Consider the following 14291-nt stretch of genomic DNA (forward strand, 5'->3'; position numbering starts at 1 on the left):
GGACTGTGCGACGATTTAATTAAGATAGGAATTCACGATCGCTCTAAAAGCACTCTGTTTAATAATATGAAATAATAATTTCCTGCTCCCTGCCCTCTCCTCTCCATCAGTCTTCATATCCACAAGCCTTTTTTTCTCCTTTAAAAAAATAAAATTAAAAAAAAGCTACTAGTGATGACTAAAAGGCAGCTTGTCATGTTGTTTGACGATCAGAATGGCTCCCTCTGCTGTTCAGTTGTGATAATGACGCCTCTTTGGCATTTAAAGCAACGATTTTTTCTTCTTCTGTTTATTAAGTGTCACATTACTCCATATTGTCTCTGAGACACACATCTGGAATGTTTGCATGATGTCGTTTTGGTATGCAGCCAGTTATTATCCCTTTCTTTGTAGTGTCTGCAACTGGCCTTTCGTGGTGTTGCGACGTTGTTTAAATGCAGTTTCTGGTTTGTGACTCTTTTGGCTGAGCAGCAAAGGTTCTGTGATTCAGTGCACACCTCTGCACACACAGCTGAAACAGAGTAATGCAGACATAAGCTGAGGAATTTTTAGGTATTTATTTATCTGGAGGGGGTGACCACGTTCTTGCACAGCCCTCCTCTTCTTCAGCATCAACAGCGTTTTGAGCTGTAATTTGTGTGCATCATAACCGTGTTCATAACAAAGAGTCAGATTTAGGCTGACCTTTGCTTCCATGTTTTCCATTATTCAGCACGAGCCTGAGGAAAGCTGACCACTCTTTTATACTGAGCGGAATAAAACAGTGATTACATACATTATTTCTCTGTACACAGGTACCACCGTGTTAATGTCAAGGCATTAGAGGAGGAAGTCCCTTTGTCTCACTGCTGTCCAAATTTCTCAGCTTTGGCAATAAGTCTTTTTGGTATCTTGCCACCCTGCACTCACACCGTGCCGAAATCCCTGTTCACCCATCTGCTCTGTAAGGTTCATCCTTTAATTCTTGTCACTTTTTCTTTCTTTTTTTTTTTTTTGAGTGAGCTTGTGTTGTCATTTTTCCAAGCTTGGTTGCCTTTTGATCCTATCAGTCTTTCTACAGTCCCCCCCTTTCTTTCCCTCGGTCATGTGTTTCATTGCAACATGCTGGGGATTGCTCTCGATGATGTTTAACTATCCACTGATATTATCTAAAACCATAACACAGCGGAGGCACGCATGGATTTTTTGAATAGTTCTGTTTTCTGTAAAGGGTTCATTCTTAGTTTTTGGTTAAGCAGTGTGTGTGTGCACTCTGTTGTGCATGCTTTTAAAATTAAATCATGCAGATATGCGTTTAGAAATTTGAATCATAATTGTTGGGGCCAGGAAAAGCAGACTTTAGGGCATAGTGCGTCTTGTTTCTGTCTGTGCATCTGTGGCATGCATCATGTTATTTACTGGGTGTTTAGAGGAATGAAAAGGATAGGTGAGGGCACGGAAGTACACCAGGGAATTGTGCTCCCTACGTGAGCTGGAAGCAGCGCCTAATTAAGACACAGTGTGATGAGATGGAAAGCTGGCTGGAAAACGCTAATTGGTGTAGAACTAGACACAATATATTTGATGTGTCGCAACAAAGGAGCAAATAGCCTTGAGGCTGGGATGTGGGGTTGTAGCTTTTGCGTTGTGTTCTGTTTTTCCCTCCTTTTTGTGGACTTTTAGCCAGCTTAGTGCAGAGAACAATGCAGACTAAGCCATCGAGGAGAATCGCATCCGACCATTATCATCTTCCCTCCCACTCGCTCATCCTACCTCTTACCCTTGCAGCATTTCAGCTCCCATATGGAAATTATACTCTCCATTTTAGTATGTTGATTGGTGCAGACGAGATATTAGCATTTCATCCTTTCTGTGTGCCTAAAATGCCATCTACTCCCCTAATGGCCTTTTTATATAGGCCACATAAATCTCCTCCTGTCTCCACCGGAGGGCATGGCCCTTTATTGGCCCCAATTCATCCCCCCCTGTGTGCAAGATCTGTGATTGGTTAATGGGCTCCAGGAGGGGAGTGGCAGGTCAGTAAAGCATTCTCAGGTTGATGCCCACAGTGACCCCCTTGCTTCTGGCTGTGCAGCAGCCAGCATGCAAATAGCCTTTAATCTCCTTACAGTGACACAAAGGCATTAATCATCTAATTACGGAGTGAGATTTTGGGGATGTGCTATTAAACACAGTAGTGTTGTGCACTTTATTTTTGCCCCTTGCATGCAGGTATCTATAAAGATATGGTCACTAAAAGTGTATTTGTCACTGCTGGTAAACATAAAGCACATGCTGTGAGCCTGAGCAGCAAAAGTAATGCGATGAAAAGTTACTAAATAATCAGGAAAACAAACTCGCATAGTTGCTCAGTTGAATCTTACTCCAGTTCTTTTTTTCACATTAGCTGGGAGGTTAGTTGCCATGGCTACAGTTGACAGACTTTGGATGGTGGGAACGGTGCATTTAAATGATAAAATGTCAAAGTAAATGAAACAAAGTAGTCTTTGACTGTGTCTCTCCTCCATGTGGAAACGAGAGATGACACTGGTCAATAACAAAGTTCCTGAAATCACGTGAATTTGAAGAGATTTCGGTCTTTTCCTGAGCACGTTCATGCTGCAGCACAATGAAGAAATCATAAAAAACTGATCATATGGGTATTTTAAGGAAAATAAAGGAGGTGTTTGTTTTTGACTCTGAATATTAAAGGAATATTTCACCCCTTTATGTTTTTCTGCGTTTCAGTATCAGTGCTCCGCTCTGCTGCAGGCAAGGATGGTGTTGCGTAAGTGTAGTACTCATCTGTGTGTCGCTGCTTACAGGGGCTGGATGAGAATCACACACTGCTGGCAGAGATAAAAGACTAGTCTGCAAATCACAACTCTCATTCAGTTGAAAATCCCTGCCGATTGGCCCAAACTAGGAAGAGAGGGCAGAAGGCAACATGGCAACCGAGTCAAAGACCTCCCATGGCCTCGTTGACATCAGCAGCTGTTGAGTAAAGAGTCATATAAACATTATGGTTCAAGAATCCAAAAATAGTCCTGTTGCTTATGGAGCAGGAGCAACTTTGCTGCTGCAGGATGTGTTAGCTGGAAATTAAAAAGAAAAAAAAATGAAATGAAGGTTCAGTCACTGTGCACACGGTTCCTGTAATCCTGCTAAATCCAAGGAGCCGCGCAGTTAGCACCACGTTCTAATTAAAGGACTAATAAAAAGCTTTCTGCAGCTGAATGAATATTTAATCAGGCAGAGAAGCAGTGGTGAAAAAGTGTGATGAAACACAAAGGACAAATTAAACAGCGATTCATTAATTTAGCATATCAAAAGATCAAGTTATGCTTTTTGCTGTGTTGTCGCCAGCACGCATTACCTCTCCAAGCACAGCAACAATAAGCTAATTAAGTCTATAGAGATTTCATTAGTTTGGCTTTACACATCACTTTGTACCTGACTGTTTGGTTCAGGCTTCTGCCGCTGTTTTCCTTCTCTTTGGTCTGCATTATTCAGCTCTTGCTTTTACATAAATTTATAATCACACAAAACAAACAAGTGTCCAAACACTGCTCTTTAGTTGTACTAAATCTGAGCAGCATGTGATACTAAATGTTCATATTGGTGACAAATTTGCACATCTGAGCAAGATTTTCTTTTTGCACTTAACTGAAACGTAGTTTTGCAAACAACTGTCCTTTCACAGACCCGCATCGGTCACGCTTGTCAGATGAAAATGCTTTCATGTATAGTGTTCCTGTGGACAGGAAAGAGGGATCCCTGTGCACAGAGAACATCGTGGATGATGTACACCGATGCATCAAGATTCTTTGTAGCGCTGCATGTGTTGAGGCTTGTGCAGCTCCATAGGGGATGCAGACCCTTGATTGCCCCTGTGTTGTTGCTGTCAGTCTCAGATCCACAGCAGGGTGGAGGGCGGGATTATATTTCCAGAGGGGAGGGGGGAGGGCTCTCAGTTAGTTCCCGTAGTGTAGTCATTATCACGTTCGCCTAACACGCAAAAGGTCCCCGGTTCAAAACTGGGCGGGAACAAGATTTTATTTTTTTTTCTTGAAATGTAAAACTGAAATCCAGAGTACAAGTCTGAGTAATACTGTGTGACTGATAACCACATTCTGCCCTGTCGGTGTAAAAGAAACCATTTAGTAGCACAAAAGAATGACTTATCAGCTTTGATCTTGTAGATCAGTCTGAGTAGAGCACAGCCTGTACTCTGTTCAAACTGCATGTACGTCCCGGCTCATGTCTGCCTGCTTCTTTATTTGGAGACTCTTAGTCATGATATCAAAGCCTGTATTCTGCATGACTGACCTAGAGTCCAGCAACATGCAGGAAAAAGGATACTCAAATCAACCGTGACTTTTCTGTAGGTTTCTGCAAATGGACCGAATCACACGGCGGCCGCATGCTTCCCGTTATGTTCATTTCAATACGCTCAAACATGCAGGAGAGCAGATAAATGAGGGTTAGTGTGTTTAAGCACACAGAGTACAGAGTTAGTGGGACGTGCACATATACGGCCGGATGGAAGTAAACCGGCTGTACCTCATACTCGGTGCGCACACTTGCTCCCATATAAAAGCTGGGTTCTTTTATATGGGAGCAAACGTCTTTTTTCTTCTTTACGTCTCTCATATCAAGTCTCAGCTCTGTTACCTCCTGCCATCTTCCTGAAGGTTCCCTGACTGCGAGCTGTCACTCGGAATAAAACCTTAAATCCTCCCTCTGCTGTTAGACCAGCTGACTGAACTCATCCTCCGCTAAGTCACAAACCGCGTCTTGCAGTGCAATCCCTCCTGCTGACATTTTGTGCTTTATTCTGAATGAAATACTATAAAGTAAATGAAAGCTTGCTTCATGCAGGCCTCCTCTCAAACTCATTTCTCAGGGAAGCAGGCGAGTGGGGGAGCAAGTTCCTCTCAGCTATTTTTTAATAAACGGCCCAGTTGTGGATACAGGCTTGGACAGGGTCACTGAGTATACAAATGGCTGTAATGGACCCTTTTTGTTTTTACAACCCTATTTGAGTACATTCATTTTTAATTAGGATTTTTAGAAATGAGCAGAGTAATAAGGAGGAAATGGGTAGGATATTTATTTTTATTTTTTTCAATTAGTTTACTCCAGGGGGGCTTAAAGAGGCGTCATCAGTGAGCCTTGGATCTTTGCCCGGTTCCCTTCTCGGCAGTTGCTGTGTAAAGCCCCGATTGCAGTGATTACCTGTCCTTCGTCTGAAGCCCAAACACTGCTGGGAAAACAGGCTTTAGCGATAATAGGAATGCGTGAAACCGGTGCCAAATGGCCTTTTTACGAGGTAATGAAATACACTCACTAAAAACTTTTAATCCCGACAATAAGAGGAGCGTGCTACCCCTGCGCTCACCCAGCAAGAGTAATTTTCCTCTACGTTAAGCACATCGCTGTGCAGGGTTGCGATGACATAACTGAGTAGTGCAGATGCTGAAACTATAAAAAAGGCATTAGCTGTTGTGGCCTCGCACAGCGGGAGCAGACTCCAGGAGACTTAAAACAACAACAAGCTGTCTGTGCTGCCTCACTGAGAGACGTGAGAGCCACGCTTTGAGAATATGTGCGGTGAACGAGGAGAAGTGTCTCAGTTAATCTGGAGCCCTCGTTCGACGCCTGAGAGACTGCTGAAGACGTACAAGGGCAGCAGAAGCGAAAAAGTTGTGGGACGATAAACTTACTGCCTTCAGTTTATTGTCCAGCGTCTACGTTAGAGCCCGGGGTTACAAGCATTACTTTGCCTGGGCTTCGGGTAGTGCAGTCATGTCTCCAGTTTCCTTATTTTATCCTCCACTAAAACCGAACGTTGAGCTCCATGTGGTTATAATTTTGGAGATATTTTTCAGTTGTTTTAATTATGTTTTAATTCTCTGTAGCTACAAAACCCCAAAGGTGTCAGATCATACTTGAATGTCTTACTGGGATTCTTCTTTAGTGAAATGTAAAGAGGTTAAATCGGCATTTCTCTGTCAAACACACGAGGACGGTTACTTTTGCTTCACCACTTTCTGTTTTAGAATGGAAATTTAAGGCTTTCTCAGGTTTTATTTAGAGACAGATTAAAGCATAAAAGCAGACTCTATCTCCGTACTACAAGAACAAACATTCCTGAGGATTTATGTGGGAAAAGAATTTCCCTGGTGGCAAAGTCCGGTTTGGTCACAACACCCACCGTGGGTACGCTGGAATTAAGTGAGCAGGTTTCGAAGAAATGTACAGATACTGTTGCCAGGCTTTTTTTTTTTCTTCCTTTCTGTGTGTTGTATTGAGAAATGTCGAGTTGTCCAAGGGAGCGACGGCTCACTGATGATGTGATTAAGCAATTTTTCTGTTCCTGGGAAAATCCCAGTATGAATTTAGTCATGTCCTTATTTAGGCTTCTCAAAAATGTTAACAACCATGTTTCTGTCTGTGTTGTGTCTTTCAGCTGGATCCTCAGACTGTGCAGTCCAAGAACTGGCACATGGATGTCATAGAGATGAATGGGGTAAGTATCTGAGAGGGACTTTTAGCTTGGACTCGTCCAGTAAATAAAGCCTTCAAGGTCGGAGATTTGTACAGACAGAATTTTGAATAGAATAACTAAATATATACAAAGGAAATCTTGATTTATTTTTTTTTCCATAAACTTTTTTCCACAAATTTTTCTTTTATTTTAGGTTTTTTCTCCATATATTAAAATGATTAGCTTAAAGATCATCATCATCATCATCATTTATTTATAAATAGACCAAAGTGCTGTACAATACAAATATAAACTTAGTAATAAGATAGCAGAAACCAGACATAGAAATAAAATTAATAAAAAAACAGATGTTAGTCATCGCACACAAAGTGACTCGTAACAATCCCAGAGTTTCAGTTTTGCCTTCTTAATGTTGTTTGTTCCTCCTCAGATTAAAGTGGAATTCTCCATGAAGTTTACAAGTCGAGACCTCAGCTTAAAGAGAACGCCGTCCAAAAGACAGAGTGGCGTGTTTGGAGTCAAAATCAACGTTGTTACAAAGTAAGCTTGTTCCTGTTGTTGAGACTGAAAAGGGCTCAGAGCTCATGTGTCTAAATGATAGAATGAGACATTGAAAGTTTCATGAATAGGCATTCATTGATGTGTATGTGAGATGATGAGAAAAGTTCCCGTCTCATGAAAAGAAACAACTGTTTTCATGGCGCCTGTGATGAAGATGTGCAAGCCCAGTTCAGTCATCAGAAAATAACTGCTGTGTGTGTCCACAGGCGCGAGCGCTCCAAGGTGCCTTACATAGTCCGTCAGTGCATTGAGGAGGTGGAGAAGAGAGGGATCGATGAAGTGGGAATCTACAGGATCTCAGGGGTGGCCACTGATATCCAGGCCCTCAAATCAGCATTCGATACCAGTAAGACTCCATTCACTGTCTCTGTGTGACACGCTCTTCCTCCCATCGTCTTTACTGCACGACAATATTGTTTATTGTTCTTTCTCTTTGCAGTAGAGGTGATTCTGTGATGCAGAATATGTGCAATGGCATTTAGATTTATACACTACTGTGCAAAAGTCATGAGCCACAGTTCATTTCTTTTGCTCTAGGAAAATTCCAAATAGCAATAATTTATTGAGAGGCAAAGATACAGCTAAATACAGAGTTTGTATAATTCGTCATGTGAGCCTGAACTTTCTTACTTTAAGCTGCCTTTTTGTAATTTCTCTAAGAAGTCCCAGGAACAGTAGGAAGAGGCTTCTTGAAGGACACTCAAAGCTCTTCTTTGGATGTTCTCTGACAGGATGATCCCACATTGCTTCAGTAATGTCGAGATCCACAATCTAGGGAGGCCAGTCTATGACTGATAGTATTGCATCGTCCTAAAGATGTTGCTGCTGACTTTCAGTTCAGTTCTTGTGTAATCTGGCATACCTCAGCAACAGTCATCCTTCTACTTAGACCATTTCTGATGAAGCTTCAGTGAACAGTAGATGGATTAACTAAAGAAATGGGGGCAAATTGTGTTTTGCCAAATGCAGCTAGCAACAAAGTACCTAAAGATCCAAAGATAAAATAAACTCTTTGCTAAGTTGTCTGTTATGTGTAGACACAACAATGGTTCATCCCCTGAGTTAGATGCCTTTTTTATGCTTGAGTGATTCACAGATTGGTGTGAAGTGGCTTAACAAAGAAAAAAACATTCCTCTGAAGCTGGTCAGATACAGACACAAGAACAATAGTTCAGTATCAGTGAAGTCTTATACTGATTTTCAGCAGAACACATGAGTCATCTGTCTGTGTTCTTGCACTTTGCTTTTAAAAATCTGTGAGACGCCCAGTGCACTCTGCACATTGTCAAAAACACTGGTCTCACTGCAGCGAACAGCTGAAACTGACAGGAAACCGCAGACAGACTGTATGAGGACACTCTGCAGGGCTCACTCTGTTTTCCAGCACAGCGATTAATTCGCTCACTCTGTTCAGCAGGAATCACGTATGAACAACCAGGTTACAGATGTTACTGGCAAACATTATAAAATGATCCACACAGCAAAAAAATAAATCATCATTTGGCTTTTATTGTATGTGTCCTGAACTTGGGTCATGTGAGAGTCAGTAAGGCGATAGGTTTAACACAAAACCGGCTGCCCCCGCATTACAATCCCACCATACCCCATTTTTTTCTCAGTAATTTCCAAAAAACGTAGCACCTTATGCTGCTTTTAGATGTAAAAAAATTCTGCAGCCGGGTTTTTAGTAACTGAGGTCTTTGCTTTAGCACTCTAGATGAGGGATTAGTGAAAACTGACAGTCAGGCAATCCAGGACAGATGAGGAGCAGCAGCTGTATCGTGTTCAAGGTCTCCTGTTGCATAAGAGTCTTTGTGGTCACAGCTGCTTTTACTTCGCTGAGATGTGACTGAGCAGGGCCTAGCATCCACTCTGATGTGATAAACAAAAGTCAAACACCAATGCATGCGGGGTCACCTCAGTCCTGGAGACAGAGGAAGCAGAGATCAAGTGTAAAACTTGAATAATGTGATAAGTGTTTGTGTCTGATTTACAGATACCAAAGATATCCTGGTGATGCTGAGCGACATGGACATCAACGCCATTGCAGGAACGCTGAAGCTGTACTTCAGGGAGCTGCCGGAGCCTCTCCTCACTGACCGCCTCTATCCCGCCTTCATGGAGGGCATAGGTGCGACCTTTGAGCTCTTACATTCATTCCAGGAAGTGTGTGTGTTTAGACTTTTGCCAAAGTGAGTTACAGTTGACCAACTGGAGAAGATGAGGACTGTTAGAAAGCTGTCTTGCCATAATTGAATCTGACATCTTCTTCCTCCCTCTCTCACAGCTCTCTCAGACCCAGCAGCCAAGGAGAACTGCATGATGCACCTCCTGCGCTCGCTGCCTGACCCCAACATCATGACCTTCCTCACGCTGCTGGAGCACCTCAAACGGTACACAGACACGCAAATACACACACTTTTTGTTATTCTTTAATCGTGCTTATTCGCTTTTTTCTTTACAAAAATGTTTAACCTGTTCCAGTCACCTTTATATATAAGACTAAGCTCATCACAGAGAATCTAACGGTGCTTGTTGGTTGTTGTTTCTGCAGGGTGGCTGAGAAGGAGCCCATCAACAAGATGTCCCTTCATAACCTGGCCACCGTGTTCGGCCCCACTCTGCTCAGGCCCTCAGAGTCAGAGAGCGCGAAGGGACAGCACATCACCTCCGCTTCTGACATCTGGTCACATGACGTCATGGCACAGGTGCATGGATGTTTTTGAAAGTTGAATACAAAGCTGCATTTTGTTAATTGAGATAAAAAAAAAATCAATTGGCCTAGCAGGTACAAGAGGTCGATGTTAAATTGGTGCGTATGTGCGTATCACAGCTGCTGCTTGTGATCTGCAGATGAATTTCACTCCCACATCACCCAGTGACCAATGTCACTGACCCCCACCCACCCCACCCCAGCTGTATTTAGACTGCAGGCTATCCATTCATCTCTGCAAAGAGATGTGTTTCCTGTTCACAAATAGCTCCGCTTGGCAGAATAAACAACATCCAGAGTAAATCATCATAAATGGGGGCAGAGTGCACATGCACGGTCCCATCTGTCCATTACAGTGAAGCCCAGTGTTTGCACTGAGGCTTATTTAAAGTCTAAATGTTTACTGCATTAAGAATACAACACGTCAGACAGATGAGGCCAGTGCTTCATCCTGCATGTAATCTAAGTATAATCTGGGTGAATTAGTGATGGATTCCTTTGTATTTTTTTATTTTGTTTTTTTAATTAGAGACCCTCCACCTAGCAAAGTGGCAACATTCTCGCTAGGAGGTGATTTTCCTGATGAGCTGCGACAGCGTTAACCAGACATGTGCCCTTATGATAAAACTGGTTATTAAAGCGGAGATTAAGGGGAATTTGTGGAGCAGAGAGAGGAAGAACATTAGATTGATTGATTCATCTATGTTTATGAAGCTGATTTTCTTTTTAATAATGGTCAAAGGTGACTTTCCGTCCATGGCTTACTGCCACAACCTTCCCTTACTCATTTTAGGTCAGCAGCAATTTGTCTGCCCTGTAAATTGTAAAAATGTAAAAATAAATGTAAAAATTCAGATATTTTAAAGCAAAGCACATCACAGCAGCCAGCTCATGAGCCATATCTGCTTCCATATAAAAAAAAATGTTGGTTGTAATGTTTCTGTCACAAAATCCAGAATGATCATTTTCACCCTCATCCAAGCGCAAATTGTTCCAGCAGAAGCTGTACTCATACAGCCTTGTTTTCTCCTCTCTTAGGTCCAGGTGCTGCTCTACTACCTGCAGCATCCTCCCATCTCCTATGCTGAGCTGAAGCGAAACACACTCTACTTCTCCACCGATGTTTAATCCCCGGCCACCTCCCACAGGGCTTCACCTGGAGACGAAAGAGTGAGAGAGAGAGACTCCATACAAACATTGGTCCCCAGCAGTCAGTAATCCTGCCTCAGCTCTCCCTCGCCCACAGCAGGCAGCTCGTCTCAACTGTACAGCCCCCCAATCCCCCAGCCCTCCCCTTCCACATCTCCCTTCCGTTTAAACCCCACATCCACCCGACCCTACCACACCCAGTCCTGTGAGGAGATGGAGCCGGGCACGTGAAGGAGATTTCCGGGGCGTCTTAATAGTCATGTGTCGTGTCCTGTAAACGTGAGGAGAGCCCAGCCGCTTCCCACTGGCAAGAAGACAGGGAGTTATGGGACCACTGTGGGGAAAATGGGAGGGGACAAGGGTCTGGAGGCCACAGCCTGGCGCAGTGGCACAGGATCATGCCTCGGCGTGTGGGGTGTTGTCATCCCTTTGCCAAGTTCTGGTTTGATGATTTGAAAAACCAGTCGACTCAAACTCTACTTTCTGTTTTTGTTTTCTTGGTCAGAGGCATTCCACAAATAAAGGCATTTACATGTTTTGGAATAATGTTTAGCACCTGATTTTTGTTTCCTTCCCTGGGCTTTCTGTGTGTGTGTGGGGGGGGGGGGGGGGGGGGGGGTAGGAGGAGGCCAATGTGTCTGAATGACAGTGTGGATGTACATGACGTGTGTGTGTACTTGTGTGTTTAAGGGAACACAAGAATTATAGAAAACGGCCGTCCCAGTAAATGGCTGGAATTTTTCTTTTCCCTCTCTCTGTACTGACAAGCAAGAGAGAAGTGCCCTCCTCACTGAGTCTCGGCCAAATTAGCCCTATTTATTTTAAATATATATAATACGTGTGCCTGTACAGTTCTGTGCAACTAGAGAAATGCTCTAAGGAGTGTGTTTTTTTGAAGTTTATTCAGGTAGTGATGTTATTTTTTAGTCTACTTTTCTTATTCACCATGTCCATGGTTGGTAAGCTGTACTGAAAATACACCCAGAATTCATTTCAGATCACTTTGTAGAGGAGCGAGGGCACCCTGTGACATGACGGTTGTTTGGACAGAACACAACGAATGGAACATTTAGCTTTTTTGGTTTGTTTGTTTTTTTGTTGTTGCATTGCAAGCCTGTTCCAAGTGTCTTACTGCACCGGTATAATCTGTAGGATGATTTTGTGTAGTTGCCCTCATTGCATGTTCAGCTTGTCAATCAAACTAGGCCAGATAACAAAAAGGTAGGCTGTCTCTGCAAAGCAAAGAAAAAAAAGTAAATAAATACATAACTGCATAAAAGAAAACCCTCTGTGCTCTGTATAAAGCCAACCTTTCTGCTATCAAGCCTGCAGCATATCTTAAAATACTGCAAGCACTGCTAGATGAGTACTATTTGATATTTTTAATATAAGGTTAAAAGAAAATAAAATGTTGTATTTTACTTCCTTTGAGAAGAATTTCAATATACTGTAATATTGAGGCTAAATGTTAATGTGAACTTTCTCCCCATTTTTTTTTTTTTAGTAAAATAAAACTTATCAAAACACTCTCACCTTGTGTCCGTCTCTGCTTACAGGTCTGCTTTAGCACCAGCTTCCTGCAACTGCAGTAACTCAAAATTATCTTTTGGATATGGCATCATAATGTTTTCATGTCAAACTGTCACATGGTAAAATGATGGTAATATCAGGCACGGGACAAAAACACTGACGCTTGCCTTTCCCAGACTCTGTGTGAGCTGTGACTTCATTCTGCATCACTGTACCGTAACACTGACCTGAATCAGCCACATCGGTGCTCTCAGCTCTCAGGAATAGTTCTCTATCAGTACATGTTGCTCCCCCTGGTGGTCCAGTGAAAATCTGTGCTGAAATGAGCTGAGAGAAAGAGGGAGGGCACTCCAGGATGTTCTTTTGATAGCTATAGTAATGTCCAAAGGTCATGAGCAACCCCTTAAAAAACAAAGATAAATACAGGAAATAGGGGGGGGAACAGAGTTTGTACTGTTCTAATGAGCTTCAAAGTCAACATTTATCAGAATCAGAATACTTTATTAATCCCGAAAGAAATTAGGGAAATTAATGTGACCAGCTTTATCCTTAAACACAGCCTGAGCTCTCGCAGGCAGCTTTCTTGTCATTTCTTTAGGCAGTCGGCAGGAATAGTTCTCCAGGTTTCCTGAAGAACATTCAAAACTCTTCTTTGGATATTTTTGCCTTTTGTTCTGTTCTCTGATAATCCCACACTGCTTCAATAATGTTGTGGTCTGGCCTGCCGGGAGGCAGTCCATAACTGATATCCATTGTGTCTTTTCCTATCCAGCTATGCTTTTAGGCAGTGTGTTTGGGATCATTGCATTGATGAATGATGAAAACATGGCCAATCAGATCTTTTCCACAATGCACTACATGCTGACTCTGACTGTGCTTTTCTCCTCTTAGCATGTCTTCTCTAGCTGCTCCTGTCCGATCTGCTAACATGAAGGTTGGGTGTGGTGGGTGAGGTATGACATATAGCTCAGTCAGACACCAGGGGGCGATACAGACATTTTGGCTACACTTCTTGTCAGGTTGATCTATTACTAAAACTTTCAAACATAATACTTGCAATATCATTTATAGATCTAAAAAATATTCAATGTAGTCTAGAAGATGGTATAAAGTGATACAACTAGGATCTGAAACTGGAATACATGTGCCTTGAAATTTTATTGAAGCACTGTTTTTCATTCAGCTGGGTTATACATAATATATTTAATGTAGGCTATACTGCATTATTAATATAGATATAAAAAATCCTCCTGTCTCTGTCAAACAATGCTGTCCAAAATATCCCTGTTGCAGGCTACACTGTCCCATTTAACAACCACTCACTTCTGAGTTTGATGGTCTTTGCTTACAAAGGTTTGGCTTGATGTAACAACCCTTATTATTGGGATAATAACACGCGGACCCCCACCCCGCCCTCGCGGGCCGCAGGACAGCTAGACCTTGTGCAGAGGCTCAGTGAGGGAGGGTGGGGGTATTGTCGCGAAACGGGACGAAGGGCAAGGGCCCTAGAGTAGCAGGAGCAGCAGCAGCAGTGCTCGATGCACCTAAGTTTCTTCCGCTAAAGAATCCGCGGTTTCCCCGAGAGGTTTGCGATGCTGACACAGATGTTGATGCTGTTGAAGCTGCTACGCCTGAATCCCTCCTCGGCTCTCACGGCCTGGTGCGGGACATGTCCTTGTCGGTGGTGTGCGCTCCTGTCTGTCTTTTTGGCTGGCTATTTGTCCGCAACCCCGACACACTTAGTAACTCGTATATCGCTACCTTTACCGATGTCGCGGTGGGGCATTTTGCTACCCCGCATTATTCGCATTAGGGTATTTCGCTACCCCTGTCTCATCGCCTCGGGGG

At 42.9% G+C, this 14291-nt stretch overlaps 1 protein-coding gene across 3 annotated transcripts in view; it reads left to right on the forward strand.

Annotated features, from left to right (window-relative positions):
- The window catches only part of abr (ABR activator of RhoGEF and GTPase), a 124075-nt gene extending 111630 nt beyond the window's left edge, over positions 1 to 12445 (forward strand). For all 3 annotated transcript variants that reach the window (XM_085469842.1, XM_085469843.1, XM_085469844.1), the window contains exons 17-23: positions 6452 to 6511; positions 6921 to 7030; positions 7258 to 7397; positions 9048 to 9182; positions 9339 to 9444; positions 9606 to 9759; positions 10803 to 12445. In XM_085469842.1, the coding sequence (XP_085325968.1) occupies positions 6452 to 6511; positions 6921 to 7030; positions 7258 to 7397; positions 9048 to 9182; positions 9339 to 9444; positions 9606 to 9759; positions 10803 to 10892 (795 nt within the window). In that variant the 3' untranslated portion in view covers positions 10893 to 12445. The remainder of the gene's footprint in view (positions 1 to 6451; positions 6512 to 6920; positions 7031 to 7257; positions 7398 to 9047; positions 9183 to 9338; positions 9445 to 9605; positions 9760 to 10802) is intronic.
- The last annotated feature ends 1846 nt before the right edge of the window (positions 12446 to 14291 follow it).

This window comes from Copadichromis virginalis, linkage group LG10 (assembly GCF_057382275.1).
Source record: "Copadichromis virginalis isolate Kocher_CV1m ecotype Utaka linkage group LG10, C_Virginalis_male_GT1.1, whole genome shotgun sequence".
Classification (NCBI taxonomy): domain Eukaryota; kingdom Metazoa; phylum Chordata; class Actinopteri; order Cichliformes; family Cichlidae; genus Copadichromis; species Copadichromis virginalis.